This window comes from Anoplophora glabripennis, unplaced genomic scaffold, assembly GCF_000390285.2.
Source record: "Anoplophora glabripennis isolate ALB-LARVAE unplaced genomic scaffold, Agla_2.0 scaffold285, whole genome shotgun sequence".
NCBI classification, from domain to species: Eukaryota; Metazoa; Arthropoda; class Insecta; order Coleoptera; family Cerambycidae; genus Anoplophora; species Anoplophora glabripennis.
Window position 1 is genome coordinate 215,447 of NW_019416394.1, and position 15,185 is coordinate 230,631.

General features: G+C 30.6%; 3 protein-coding genes across 3 annotated transcripts in view; 2 read left to right on the forward strand and 1 right to left on the reverse strand.

The window, feature by feature from the left end:
- Positions 1 to 8,136, forward strand: part of LOC108908052 (protein SCO1 homolog, mitochondrial) — a 23,626-nt gene extending 15,490 nt beyond the window's left edge. The window contains exons 4-5 of the mRNA XM_018711959.1: positions 7,545 to 7,753; positions 7,946 to 8,136. Of these exons, the coding sequence (XP_018567475.1) occupies positions 7,545 to 7,753; positions 7,946 to 8,095 (359 nt within the window). The 3' untranslated portion in view covers positions 8,096 to 8,136. The remainder of the gene's footprint in view (positions 1 to 7,544; positions 7,754 to 7,945) is intronic.
- Positions 1,555 to 2,199, forward strand: LOC108908053 (H/ACA ribonucleoprotein complex subunit 2-like protein). Its single transcript, XM_018711960.1, has 2 exons — positions 1,555 to 1,782; positions 1,840 to 2,199. Exons 1-2 carry the CDS (start codon positions 1,611 to 1,613, stop codon positions 2,142 to 2,144), a joined length of 477 nt encoding a protein of 158 aa, XP_018567476.1. The 5' UTR covers positions 1,555 to 1,610; the 3' UTR covers positions 2,145 to 2,199.
- LOC108908049 (rho-related BTB domain-containing protein 1) overlaps positions 2,706 to 15,185 on the reverse strand; it is a 51,360-nt gene continuing 38,880 nt past the window's right edge. The window contains exons 6-8 of the mRNA XM_018711957.1: positions 13,127 to 13,402; positions 6,481 to 6,714; positions 2,706 to 5,592 (exon numbers count right to left, since the gene is read on the reverse strand). Coding sequence (XP_018567473.1) covers positions 5,299 to 5,592; positions 6,481 to 6,714; positions 13,127 to 13,402 — 804 coding nt within the window. The 3' untranslated portion in view covers positions 2,706 to 5,298. The remainder of the gene's footprint in view (positions 5,593 to 6,480; positions 6,715 to 13,126; positions 13,403 to 15,185) is intronic.

Here is a 15,185-nt window from a genome sequence, read left to right on the forward strand (position 1 = left end):
TTCCTGAATTTCGACAGCTAACTAAAATGTTCAGCATAAATTTTTGGGCTGGATCGCTTGCGCTGGATATTCAGAAGTGTGAAAGCAGTAGCTGCAAAATAGTCGTCTTATAAGCATACAGCAGTTTGCTTTGATGAAAAACAGCAGCTTGCAGCGTATCGCTGTATAGCTGAATCGTCTTAGATGCCAAGAATGTAGCCACAATAGTGCTTCTGTTTTAAAATTAACTCATAACGTTTTAAAAATAAAATCGCTGAAGCACTTACAGTCGTTATTCAAAATTAGCTACATCAAACTTTGATTTAAAAGTTTTTCTAATTGTAAATGAAATAAGAATTTTGGAAAAGTTAGGCTAAACCTACATTTGATTCTGTCATCCTCTTTAATAATAATAACAATAATAACATTTATTGGTCCATCAGTATTGCTTAATTTGTGAAATAACTTTGATTTTTGTTAAATAATTGATATTTTTATTATGAATTTCCATTTTGACAGTAACCTAATTTATTTGACGTTTGAACGTAATTATTTGTTTACCATTAAAATCCCTCAACCTGCGCTCATGATTCTAGTATTGGTATCAAAAACTGGTATGCCGCACATCAAAAATCAGTATGAGGCGGCACGGTCAATCATTCTCGATCACCCTGTATAATATTGAGTTAGAGGATAGGAGTCAAATTAATATACCGATGACGTATTCCACTTCAGATATGCTGCAATAGCTGCATACCACTGAATAACAATATCAATATTTTTAACCTTTTTTGGGGATCTTTTTTGGATCTGTGCAAATAACCAAATGACCGGATTTTAACCGTGACATATAATTTGCGCCTGATTACACGCCTGTACTATTGATTTTATAAGCTATGCTATCTATATTAAATGATTATACTCAAAATAATAACCATAGCTACTTTCTTTCGGGTACCGTTTTCGGATCTAAACGCGTTTTGAATATGATCCCAAAATCATATTCGTAGTTATTTCCTTGTTTCCGGATCATGTTATATAATCAGGATCGGCAATCCCTCGGTTCCGAGCGGACAGCCGAGCTGACCTATGAATCAAACTTTTTTGTGATTCGACTTTTGATCACGATCACATATTTAATATAACCTTAAAATTGTGGTGGTTCCTTTTTTTCTAAGAAGGCAGTTACCATTTTAATATTTTTTGTTTAATTGTGCACAGAAGAATACGTATACCTTAAATGATATTTAAAATCAAATCAAATGTCAACATTAAATAAAATCCTGTTCTCTTCGAAATTGAATTCATGGATCTAGTTCGTGTTTGTCTGATCCTGATTCAGTGATCATGATTCAAAGCAAAAAAAAAACGGCACATATAACACTTCAGGATCACTTTTTCGTTCAGCAAAATTTTAAGATTGGCATCATAAGTAAACCTATGTTCTGTGTTCTGTGAATCCGTGGAAATCACATTTCTATGTTGGTAATTAAAGGCATCCGTTAATCTAAATAAAAATGATATATTTCTTCTGGCTAAGGCCAATAAAAAAGAAGAAGAAGAAGATATATTTCTTTGGAGGTTAATAAACAAACGCACGTGAATTTTAAAATTCTATATAAATAGTAATAATGGGGAAACGTAAAACTGAAGGCGAAGATATTATGGCTACTGATGTGACAATAAAAACAGAAGAACCAGTAGAACTTACGTACGAGCAAAAGATATCACATTGTAGTGTAATCGCTAAACCAATGGCATCTAAAAAGTTGGCAAAAAAAATTTACAAGTTAGTGAAGAAGGGTTAGTTTCTTGTAATTTTTTAAAAATATTTTATATTAAAAACTTTTTCTTTTGCAGCGGTGAAACATAAGACTTACATTAGATGTGGCTTAAAAGACGTTCAAACAAGAATTCGAAAAGGAGAAACGGGCATAGTAATTTTTGCTGGAGACGTAGCTCCCATTGAAATTATGTGCCATTTACCAGGAGTATGCGAGGAGAAGGATATTCCTTATGTGTATACACCTAGCAGAAAAGATCTAGGTGCAGCATTAGGAGTTAAACGAGGTTGTTTAACTGTGTTGATAAGACCCCATAGTGAGTATGAGGATGCTTTCAATGAACTTAAGGAAGAAATAACAAACCTTGGCATTGCCTTATAATAGTGTATAGTTTAAAACTAGATATATTTTTGTTAAATATAAAATACCTTTTTAATAGGTGTTTTATTTAGAATTTGGTAGAAATTTAAGCGTGACTGAAATGATAAATATTGAATTTATTTAAAGAACTGGCATACGAAAGATTTTAGTATTAACTAAATTTTGATGATAATATTAAGGTGAGGGTTACTTTCACTGTACAGCAAAAATGAAACGCTCTCTCAATGGTACAAATAAAGTATTTTTATTGAAAACTAAACTTGTGTTGTCAGTTCGAGTGTTTGCTGGAGAGTCTGTCCTCGTGGTGTGGAGTCGTTCTCAGAAGTATCTGATCCTTGGCGCCAATCTGCCGGGGTTGTCTTCCGGGAACCCAGTACGTCAGGATAGCGCTATTGACATTGTACTTAAAAATAAGTCACTTGCAACATGTGTACCCACAAAGGGAAACAAAACAAAAATTCAATTTATTTTGCAAATTACCTGTGTATTTTTATTTGAAAGTTATCAGATTCTAGAATATTTTCTGTAGTTAAGAAGAAATAAAAGATGGTAATATTTAATACAAATGTTTATTAGAATAGCAAATTATTGCACACATACATGATTGTTGAGTAGGTAAAAGTATTTTGGAATGTTTCTATCTCCCTGTGAACTATTAAATAAATAATAAATTTAAACAAATTTAAAGCTTTACATTTGATTCTGTATAAAGTAGAAGTCTAATTAACAAAATATTTAATCTAATTCGAAGATACGAAAATCAGATTAGTCTAAATTTTAACTTATTTCAGAACAAAATATGCATCAGATTTCTAAACCTTTCTTCAACTAAATACTAAAAGTGGCAGTTAGATAGTATGTCATCGGGGTAAGTGATGAAAGTAAATATTAACAAGATAATTTTAATTTTTCTTTTTATATAATCAGAATGTAAAATTTGTTAAAAAAGAAACTATTAAAAAATAAAACTAAAAATTTGGCTCTATGAAGCAAAATAAAATGCAATTCCCATAGATTAAATTGACAAGTTGATATTCAATAAATCGGTATTTGGATTCATCTAAGGCTCCTATTGTTAAACTTATATGTAGGTATATACAACAAAGCAAACTTTTGGTCATATTAATGTAGGTTATACTCAACATGGTACTTTGATACATATAAACTATTCTACATCTACCCTCTTATATAATTTTTAAACAGTATATCCCACACTAATTATTATTTCTATATATATTACAAACAAATTTACAATACAAAATAAAAAATATGCAAAGTAAAATAGGGAGCACCTAGTATGCCATCAACAAGTTGGTCCTAAACGAATAAATAAACAGTGAAACACTGAATCTCAATATTCATGTGAATTGAAAGTTCTTTTATAAGACCGAATAATTAATTTGAATAACTAGACGGACCCTTATATATTGTAATCAGCACACAAGCAAAATATAATTATGTGTGTGAGTAGTGTATTTTTTATAAAGAAATACTCAAATAGTACTTTCGTTTCCTCTGTCTTCACTCTACATATTATTTACTGTGAACTTTTAAAGAACATGCCTTAAAAGTCACTACATACATAATAGAACTTACTCCAAAATGTTAGAAAAATTTGTTTAAAATATTTTGTCATTTCACGAATAAAGTCACTAATATGGAAAATATTAGCAAATATCTTAACTCTTGACCAAATTAATTGACGTAAAGTAAAAAGTAATTTTATATTAAAAGTATCTACGTTAATAGTTCTATTCTCTGAGATCTTTTCAAAATTCAAGTTTATTATTAATTATATTTTAATAAAAAGCAGTACCTAGTGGACGATTCTATGTATAGGAAGTGCGAAAATGTAAGCCGTTTCTAATGAGTTCTTATGAGTTGTTTTTCTATATTTAAATATAAAAACGTGAACTTATAATGTTTTAGATATTAATCTTATAGCTTATATCTATATTGGCAAAAATTGACCCTTATATATACTGATGGAACATGGTTTTTAAACAGTATATAAGAATAGTTTTAAAAAGAGTTTTTATCAGGTCAGTCTAGCTTTTCTATAAAGATCCTTAAAATCTAAATCGTGCAAGTATATCAAGCATCAAAGGCAAAATATCCCTTTTCTTAAGTATTAAATACTTGCAAAATGTTGTGATGGTACACATCAAATCCCTGGAATGTTTTTGAATCAATAAATTTACAAACTACCTAGGACTTAAATGGGATTTAGGAATAGAGAAATTTATAAGGAAAATCTGGTGCAAAAAGTTTTGAATTCATGGATTCTTTGTTGCAAACTAGAAAATTTTTCTTAATTCGCTCTATCTTGGGAAGAGGAATTTTAAAATTATTTATGCAGGATGTTCAGCTTCTAATTGGCCAAGCGTCACAAATAGATTCTGTGATAAAAATTGGAGTTCAAATCAAATTTTGTCGAAAGATACTTCAGAGATTCAGAGAGACAGGGTGTTGAAAACATTGAAACTATTATTTTTAGGCATATATCTTGGAAAGGCTTAGAAATATTTTTTATTGACATGAAGATTACTAACGTGGATGCTACAGATTCATGTAAATACAAAGAAACCAGTTTTGCATAAATTTCTTTTTAGGGTCTTTTTTATAAATGTGAAATGATATTCAAGTTTTCAATGTTTTTTATTTAATAAAAAAATGTTTAACTAGACTGAAAATGCACTGGTGGTTAATAATTGATAACTGCAGTAAAAAATTGAAAGTTAGCGCACTACTGGTTTGCACATGAAATTGTATCTGATAATAGAGGTTTTCATCAGTTCTCGCCTCGTCAAATTAGAAAAAAAATTGCATAACGAGTTTCTGAAATACCTATATCTGAAAATAATTTTAATTTGTCCATCTTCAAGTATCTCGAAAGAAAAACTTTTTCTGAGGAAAGTTTTACTTGAACTACCCTACTTAATTTTTATCTAGAATCTATTGGCGACGTTTGGCCGATTAGTAATTGAGCACCCTGTAATCTTTTTGGAATATCTTGCTTAAACTGCTTGGTATATACCGAGCAAAAATTGGACTTGCACTTGCATAACTTACACTTATTCTAAATATATGTTAGACAATAATGAATAGTGACATGAAATGGATAAATGCATTTTGAAATTAGTCACAGTAGTGGTCAGAGTTGGCTGGAGGACAGTGCCGGATCGGACTCTGACTTACGAGAGAAGCATAAACAGCCCGAACTCGTTTTTATCGCGGGTTTTAGTTCTTTGTCGCGTTCTGCCAGACATTTCTGGTAATAATCGTAGTCCTTGAGATACCACACAGGTGGCCAACGATGTTCCACTAGATATGCCTGGTTGTCGGGGTGCAGCAACCGCAAACTCCTAGGGGACATCCTGCACAGTTTGTTGTAGTTTACGCTCAGATGATTCATACACCAATCTGCCAGTTGATGCCCATTGTGCAGCTGAAAATTATTACAATATTGTATAATGTTTCATTAATGCCTTATACGGCACACCCCGATTTCAATATTGGTCTAGGGTATCTCGATTATTATTAAAGATAGAAAGTTGTAGTTACTTTTTTGAAAAAAAAATTCACGTCATTACAGATTTTCTGTTTTCTTAGTTAGGTCATGCCAAAAAATCAAATTTTTTATATTTTGTGTGACCTTTGTAGTGCTTATAGTTAAACTTTTTTCTGAAATATTGAAACTTTCCTTTATAAATTTTTTATGTAAAATTCAGTGTAGGTAGGTTTATCTTAAAATTAGTCAAATATGCACCCTTTAAAGTTTGTACAAGTTCTTAATAAACATCCTATATATAGTATAGTATAAAGTTATAACTGATTTTTTTTATCGAAATGTAAAGAAAAGAGACGGAGTTGCCCATGACAAAAAACAAATAAAATACAACTACAAAAATGTGTCATATATGGCTGGCTGAAGAAAAACAAATTCAATTTTCATAATTTGAGGTAAATAGAAACTTATTAAAAAATTGAGTGTTTTTCTCTTTATTATAGAACATAGCAGCAAATATTACATATTTATTTAAATAAAGCAATATATTTATCTTAAAAACTTAAAATTTTAATATAAATGTCGTTCAAACTTCAAACAATTGGTTACTATACTGAAGACACAACCGGACTTTTAATAATTAGACTGATGCATTTAGTAAAGGCAACAGAGAATAACATTCATTTTATCACTTTAGTGTGATGTTTTTGTTTTACTTTGAATTAAATAAATAAATAATATTATGGTGATATGTTTTCTCTGATGACAAGCACTATTTATATTTCTTGAAAAATGTTCAAAAATGGGATGTACTCTACATATACTTACTTTAACAGGTTCTAGTAGTCTTAAACATTGCTCGATGGCTTCTGACGCCTGTAAACGCTCGAGATCTTCAATAACTCTTCTTTCTACCAAATTGACAAGTCTGGGTAAGCACAGCCTATTTGCCAGTTCCAGCAGGTTTACGCAACGGGCTGCAGATACTGCTGGTACTTCATCAGTGTATAAGAAACATAATAATTTATGAAATGTGTATTCCCTTACACCCGGAAATTCGATCTGAAATTGAAAATATTTGAAAAATCACTATATTATTTTTACCAGGATACGATACAAAAATCGGAAATATTTAATGCAAATGACGTAATTGATATCTGATTAATTTGATATAAATAAATATTTGTTTAAAAAGTTGTAACGAAACAGTAGTTAAATATATACACTGTGGTCCTTAAGTAATTGTACATAGAAGTATGGTAGATTTGTGACTTGAAAATATTACGATTTGAGCCAACTTGCCAATAAAATATTGCTAATAAGAAAGATACAGGGTGTTAAAAGCGAAATTTCAAAATTCATTTTTCGCAATAACTTGAACGTTTTTGGACATTTATACAAAAAAATTTTTAACTGGGGGTTTCTTGGTATGAGAAATCATAATTTGGTATCTAATTTAATGTATCTTTTAAAGGGCGCCACATAAGCCACATGTGTGGCATAAATGTACGCTAAACTTTTTTGCCCATCAAGGTAGCGCTCTTTTAGGAAAAAAATATTAAAGGCACGGCATTGTAAGAACAAAAATGTATACTTGTTAACAACCTCTAAACTTAACGGTTTTCGAGATAATCGAATTTCAAAAATCGGCTGCATAATTCTTCTTTAATTCATTACGAGAAATATTAACGTAGAAATCGTATACGCTTATCATGTTTTTACATCAACAGGATGAATATTAACGTAATAGTAGGAGTTGACAAAAAATTTAAAAATTTTTAAAATTAGATAAAAGCAGTTAAAATATAAGCTAAANATAATATAATAAATATAGATTGTAATCTATATAAATCAAATAATAAGGAACAAGAAATGTATTTTAATTTTTATAGATGCATCGGAGGAAATGCCAAAATTTCAACCTATATTTATATCAGTTGATCCAAATAGAGATACACCTGAAGTTGTTGGAAAATATTGTAGAGAATTTAGTCCAAGATTATTAGGTCTTACTGGCAGTGAAGATCAAGTAGGCAAGGCGTGTAAAGCATACAGAGTGTATTTTAGTTCGGGGCCAAAGGATGATGAAAATGACTATATTGTAAGTATAACGATTCGATGAGCTGATGTTTCCTTTCTTAATAAGTGTTAATATCTACTATTATTCTACTAGAAATATATGCTTTAAAATCAACAAATTATTAACATCGCAGACAATTTAGATATTTCAAACAAATTAAGAACATGTTATTTTATGTAAAAAAATACTTGGTAATATATATTTTTATTGTAGGTTGACCACACAATTATCATGTATTTAGTCAACCCAGACGGTGAGTTTGTAGATTATTATGGACAAAATAAAAATGCTTCAGAAATAGCTACCTCAGTTAAAATAAATGTATTAAAGTATAATCAATTGAACAAGAAGAGCTGGTTTTAGTATAAGTAGTTTAAATATGTAATAAAGTGTCTTTAATAGAACATATGTCATTTATTAAGTAATATTCCTAGCCTCTTAAGTCTCAGAATATTATTGAAATTTAAATTACAGTTTAAGCTTACTGGACCATGTGGTTAAGTCACTGTCTATTAGAATATGGATTACTATACTGGTTTAAAAGTTCAGTCAAATTCGATATCTAGATCACATTTGAATTTGAATATTTAACAAATATAAATTTTGTAGAGAATGCATAAGTACGAGGTAATATGCTATCATATAAGAAATGCCAATCCTATTTTTTGTCTCTCACTACCTGCTAAGATTAAGTTTGGGTATTTGAGCAAAATACATCTGGTGCAGTGGTGTTTTATCTGTGAATTTTAATTTTATAGCAGAATAACAGTGGTGTGAAAATAGATGGTACAATATTGCTACAGTATGAGGTAGACTATAAACTGCTGATTCCCTTTGTGCCAGTTCTGCATCGAGCTGTTGAGTGACGTCATTGGTATTATAAATTGAATAATCTCAACATCAATCATTGTCATTATTTCTTAATAAATTTACTAAATTTCAGTTTTGATCTATGTCCTGCATCATAGTGTCACGTGTTGTTCCTGGGTTTTTTGTTTCTTTACTGTTAGTTTGTTTTTTAAGTTCTATTGAGCGCACAAACTTTTATCTAAAACTACGCCAAGTTATATTTCTGGAGGCCCATTTTATAGTGTGGATACGTGGATAAAAGTAACAAAGTAGGAAAAAGAAGCTGACGAATTTGTTAGTTCTACACGTTCTCAAAAGATTCTCTGTTAAGAAACGGTGGATAGGTAGGTGCTGCCAAAAACAATTTTAATCTTGCTAACAAGAGTAAACATTTTTATAAAAAAATTTCGAAGATATATGGCGTGCGAGGATAATAAACTTGCAGCAAAGGAATTAAGATCGACGTGTATAAATATTCGTCACATTCTATAAACACTTATGAAAATAATAAGTGTTGGTAGTAAGTGAAGTTTTTGAGTTGGAGGATAGCTATACACATGTGACTATCAAAAATTCCTGGAAGAAGAACTTTTAAATTGAGCCAGACCTGGAGAATGAAAATTAAACAGAAAATGTTGAATTATATCAAAATGAAAATCTAACTAACTTCGTGTTGTTAGTTATTATTATTTGTGATAATTAGCGTATTTGTATTTTCGTGTCATGTAATATTAAAGAAAATAAATGTTTTTTTTTCAATTTGGTGCAGTTTCCTTTCCCTTTGTGATTCGATATAAATATGTACAGATGTGGTGTATGAGAGCCACAATGAGAATTCCTACAACGGGAGACTTTAAGGCTCCCCAAAAATCTTGGACATTATTTTTCCAAACCAAATCAGTCAATGAGTATTATTAGTTTATATAACCATTGTATATACATTTTTTTAGCAGCATCGAAAGTACTTAGTTTACAACTATTTAATCACAGTTTGCAGAGGGAATTATGATTTTGTAGTTCTTTTTTATATACTCTAAACTATAAAAATGTTAGAAAGTAATGTTTAAAAATATCTACTCACGCAGAGATTATTAAAATGATAAATAATTCAAATATACAGAGAGATCGAGAATGATTGACCGGATTCTGAACGTACCCTGTCTCAATTGCTATCAAAACTGATTTCCATTTGCTAAAATTACTTTTTTTCCGTGCGATTTCATGGTATTCTGTGGCGATTTCACAATTTGACGTTCTGTTCATTGGCGCACGGATTTTTTGGCTTGAATATTATTTTGTAGATTTTGTTGTTACCTGATATATTTTGCGACATTATAAAACAGTATTTTTCAATACTACAGTTAGAGTAGGTGGATATTATACGTGAGTAATTAATTTATTGCGTATGTTGTTCTCTAACCTAATCGGTTTTTTAATTTAGGTTAACATGGCATTTTCATTAGAACATGATAAATTTCTTCTGGAGGCCTATTTTCGTAGTGGACAAAACAATGGTAATGGTTGGAAATATTCGATGAATTCGTGTCATTTACAATTTCAAGAACAATTTCCAAATGATGAAATTGATTATGAAATTTTTTCGAGACACGTGAAGAGATTAGTGGAACGCTTCCATAACACTGGAAGTGTTTGTAGAGGAAAATCTCCAGGCAGAAAGTCTATTCTTACAGAGGAAGTCTTGGAAGATGTTGAAAACCGCTTACGAGCTAGTCCAACCAAATCACTACGTCGGTTATCTGCTCAAACAGGTACTTAATAACAAATATTTATTCTAAAATTTGTATCATTATTCCTAAATTGTTTATAGGAATATCATATGGATCATGCCATAAAGCAGTAAAGAAGTTGCATTTTCATCCTTATAAAGTTAGTGTTGTGCAGGAACTACTTCCGTTAGATTTTGGAAAACGTGTGCAATACTGTAATTGGTTTAACGAAAATCTGAATGACGACGATATTCTAGATCTAACATTTTTTTCTGATGAAGCGTGGTTTCATTTAAGTGGGTACGTAAANTGCCAATAAAATATTGCTAATAAGAAAGATACAGGGTGTTAAAAGTGAAATTTCAAAATTCATTTTTCGCAATAACTTGAACGTTTTTGGACATTTATACAAAAAAATTTTTAACTGGGGGTTTCTTGGTATGAGAAATCATAATTTGGTATCTAATTTAATGTATCTTTTAAAGGGCGCCACATAAGCCACATGTGTGGCATAAATGTACGCTAAACTTTTTTGCCCATCAAGGTAGCGCTCTTTTAGGAAAAAAATATTAAAGGCACGGCATTGTAAGAACAAAAATGTATACTTGTTAACAACCTCTAAACTTAACGGTTTTCGAGATAATCGAATTTCAAAAATCGGCTGCATAATTCTTCTTTAATTCATTACGAGAAATATTAACGTAGAAATCGTATACGCTTATCATGTTTTTACATCAACAGGATGAATATTAACGTAATAGTAGGAGTTGACAAAAAATTTAAAAATTTTTAAAATTAGATAAAAGCAGTTAAAATATAAGCTAAATAATCATAATTAGAAAAGAATTTTACACATATTAAGAAAAGAAAACACTAAGCTAACTAACATTACAAGTTTAATTATGTCAAAGTAAGTACTCTCTTCGAAGCATTTGTCCATACGTTCCATAAAAGATGGTCTGATATTAGATAACATGATTGGTCCAAAAGAAACTGCAGTTGCATTTATTTCTTCCCAAAGTTGGTTGCGAGTATTTATGGGACTTTTATAAACAAGTTGATTCATTGCGCCCCATACGCCAAAATCGAGAGGATTAAAGTCTGGGCTACGTGCTGGCCAAGGGAAATGACTACCACAACCAATTCAGCGTTCAGGAAAGTTGGTATTTAAATATGTTCTGACTTCTCTCATATAATGAGGAGGAACACCATCTTCTATAATCCACATATTTTGCCTGAAATTTAGTGGCAATTCTTCCAAAAGATCAATGAAGTTATTTTGTAAAAAATGTAAGTAGTTCTCACCATTCAAAGTATACGGGAAAACGTATGGCCCAAAAAAATCGTCACCAATGATCCCACACCATACATTTATTTTGAATTCGTGTTGAAAATATCTTTCTCTTTTAAAATGAGGATTTTCAATTTCCCAGATATGATTATTTCTTAAATTAAAAATACCACGGCGGCTAAATGTTGCCTCGTCCGTAAATAATATTCTATTAATAAAGGTAGGTGGGGTCAAGATTTTGCCTATTTCGGATATCATTTGCAAATTGGTATCTTAATGGTAGATCTGCTGGCAATAAATTTTGTACAGGCGTAAAATGGTAGGGGTGATATTTATCGAGATGTCTTTTTAAAACTGAAGTTTTACTGATTCCTAAAGCTGAAGATAAGCTTCTTGTACTAACTTGAAGATCATCTGCAACGTGAACCAATTTCATCATCTTGATCAGGCGTAATGATTCCCGGTCGGTCTAAATTATCACGTTTAGGACGAAATGAACCACTTTCGCCTAAATTCCTAAATAGATTTTCAAATGTTTGGTGATTAGGTTGCAGCCTGTTTGGATATCTTCTGAAATATTCCCATTTCGCAGTACGTCCCCTGAAATATTGCTGACAGTAAATAGTAACCATATCTCTCATTTCTGTATTAGAGAAATTATTGTCTCGGCATTTTCTGTTATTCCTTAATTATCATAAATACTCAATTAAAACTTTTTCAAATGTCATACATTATGAAAACAAGAATGTTTAGCTGTTAAAATCATTCGTGACTTCAGTCTACTACGTTACTATTTCTCGTAATGAATTGAAGAATTATGTAGCCGATTTTTAAAATTCGATTATCTCGAAAACCGTTAAGTTTAGAGGATGTTAACAAGTATACATTTTTGTTCTTACAATGCCGTGCCTTTAATATTTTTTTCCAAAAGAGCGCTACCTTGATGGGCAAAAAAGTTTAGTGTATTGTTTATGCCACACATGTGGCTTATGTGGCGCCCTCTAAAAGATTCATTAAATTAGATATCAAATTATAATTTCTCATACAAAAAAACCCCCAGATAAAAATTTTTTTGTATAAATGTCCAAAAACGTTCAAGTTATTGCGAAAAACAAATTTTGAAATTTCACTTTTAACACCCTGTATCTTTCTTATTATCAATATTTTATTAAGGCAAGTTGGCACAAATCGTAATATTTTAGTCACAAATATATCATACTTCTATATACAATTACTTAAGGACCACCCTGTGTACTTTGGAATACGTCTCAGAGAAAATATCTATGAATATTGAAAAACAATACAATGAAACATTAAAATTGGCATTAATATTTGTTTTAAGGGAGACAACTGCTCAGATACATTTTAAGAATAAGATCACGCCCCTTTCCCTTTTTGGTAGGACACTCTGTATATGATTATCTATACATACAAGCATTTTGCCATCTGTAAAACCCAGTGAATTTGAATATAACAGCGTCCTTTCCAAAAGACGCTTTCTGCAAATATTGCTATATGTTGACTTACCACTTTAGCTTGACTTTCTCGAAAGTCTCCACTAAACATGGCCTTCATAACGTCGCACCTTGCGACCAGCATCGACTTATGAGCTGCACATGCACCGTCGTCGAGTTCGAATATGACGTCCGCAAAAAGTGCTTGGTCCAAGCAGATATCCTGCAATCTCCGTTTCAGAAAGTTTTCGTAATTTTCGTCCGGGGGGTCGGGAGCCACGAAAGGGTGCTTTGTAAGCAGTACTAATAGCTGAGGCAGTTCTAGAAATTCGGCAGCTTCACAGGTTTCCTTAAAAAAAGTAATACATACAGGGTGTCCCATTTAAGACTGATTCTTAATAGCAATATCAATAATACAAAAAGCGTATCAAATAAAAATTTTACCAAATTGAATTCTTCATTTTAATTTATAATAAAACATTTCCTTCTGCAATACAATCCTTATCAAAGAACCTATATATTTTTTAATATGATGACCATATTAAATCGGTACAAGTGGCTTAAAAATGCGTACTATAATAAAATAATTATTAAAGAGAAAACGTACGAAATTTTTAGAAAAAAAAAAAAACTGAAAAGATCTACAATAACAATTACTCAAAATGTCTACCGTTTGCTAAGTTTATGTATATCTTGTTTGCGTCAAATTTAACATGCAGTGTCCCATGTAAATAAATTAACTAAGTTATCCATATAGTTTAAATGTGTAAAATAGTTTTTTTGATGCTCGAATGTGGAGTGATGAAAACTGCTTTTTGCTACAACATTTAGTTTTGGAGATATAGATAATTTCGAGGATGTTGAAAATTCAATTTTTTTAGACATCAAATAAAAATGCAATAATAAACAGGGTGTTCCGTTTGGAAAACTAAATTGCAAATAGAGCATGAGGAATTTCATAATAAAATTAAAAGCCTGAAAACGAGAAATTTTGTAACCTGCTTACACTCAAAGATTGACAAAAAAAACATATTTTAAACAACTTTTCTAAATTAAATTACCTACAGTAATAAACACGTCGTGCCACTAAAGTTACTATTTGGGTTCACTAATTATTTTAGTAAATTGGATTCGAGGAAATCAAATTTTGAATGACATGAGAAAACTATTTGGAAAAAAGTGGTTTTACAGAAAACGATTGGACTAAATGAACGCTTACAGTGAAAACTGCATTTTGATTTTCAAAATAATTTTTTACTGGGTTTTATTGATTCTTTAGAATAAATGAATAATACTTTGAGAAAAATTAAACCATGTTGCTAAAAAAAAATAATTATCAATCACAAGTAATATAAGACTACACTTGCATAAATCAATGATTACATAATTTGTGATTGCTAGTGTTTTATTGAAATTTAAAGTTCACTTCCAGTAAGTGATTAGATTGTAAATAAGATTATTAAAACTTAATATTATTGCTATAACTAAACGTATTATTGTACATAGTGGTGCAGATAGCTGCCACAAATGAATATGTTGCTGTGATAAGCAAACTCTCTTTTTTTCACCGCCCATTCGCTTCCCGAACAAAGGCGTAGTGTTCCGATGACATACATCCTAACCATAATTTTGAGTCCCCGTCATTAATCATTATGCTGGTATACAGTTTGTGGTTCCTTTTGTAAATGTGCAGTTTTCATTAATATGAAATACAATGCTAATGATGTGTGTTCTTTACTAAGATATAATTATTACTCCTCTCCTTAGTGCAAGTCTGTTTTTCGTAAAAATATCATTACAGTGTATTAGCTAGCTTACTGGAATTCAATAATTTGGTATTACATGATTTTTCATTTATCATTGTTGTGCTTACTAAACATATTTTAAATCAATCGTAAACTAAAACGTATGTAAATAATATATAAAAAGTCATGATAAATGACATTTTATTTCAATATTGATGAACAATAATTCCAGTCCAGTGTAATCTTTGTATGTAAATCCATACAATGTTAAAAAAGTGGGTGTTCCTTTAACTAAAAATAATAATAAATAGCTTGTAAGAAGTGTTGTTTTGGCATGCAATTTGTAGTCTAGATTACCTAAGCTTAATTATTTACTTGGATAACATT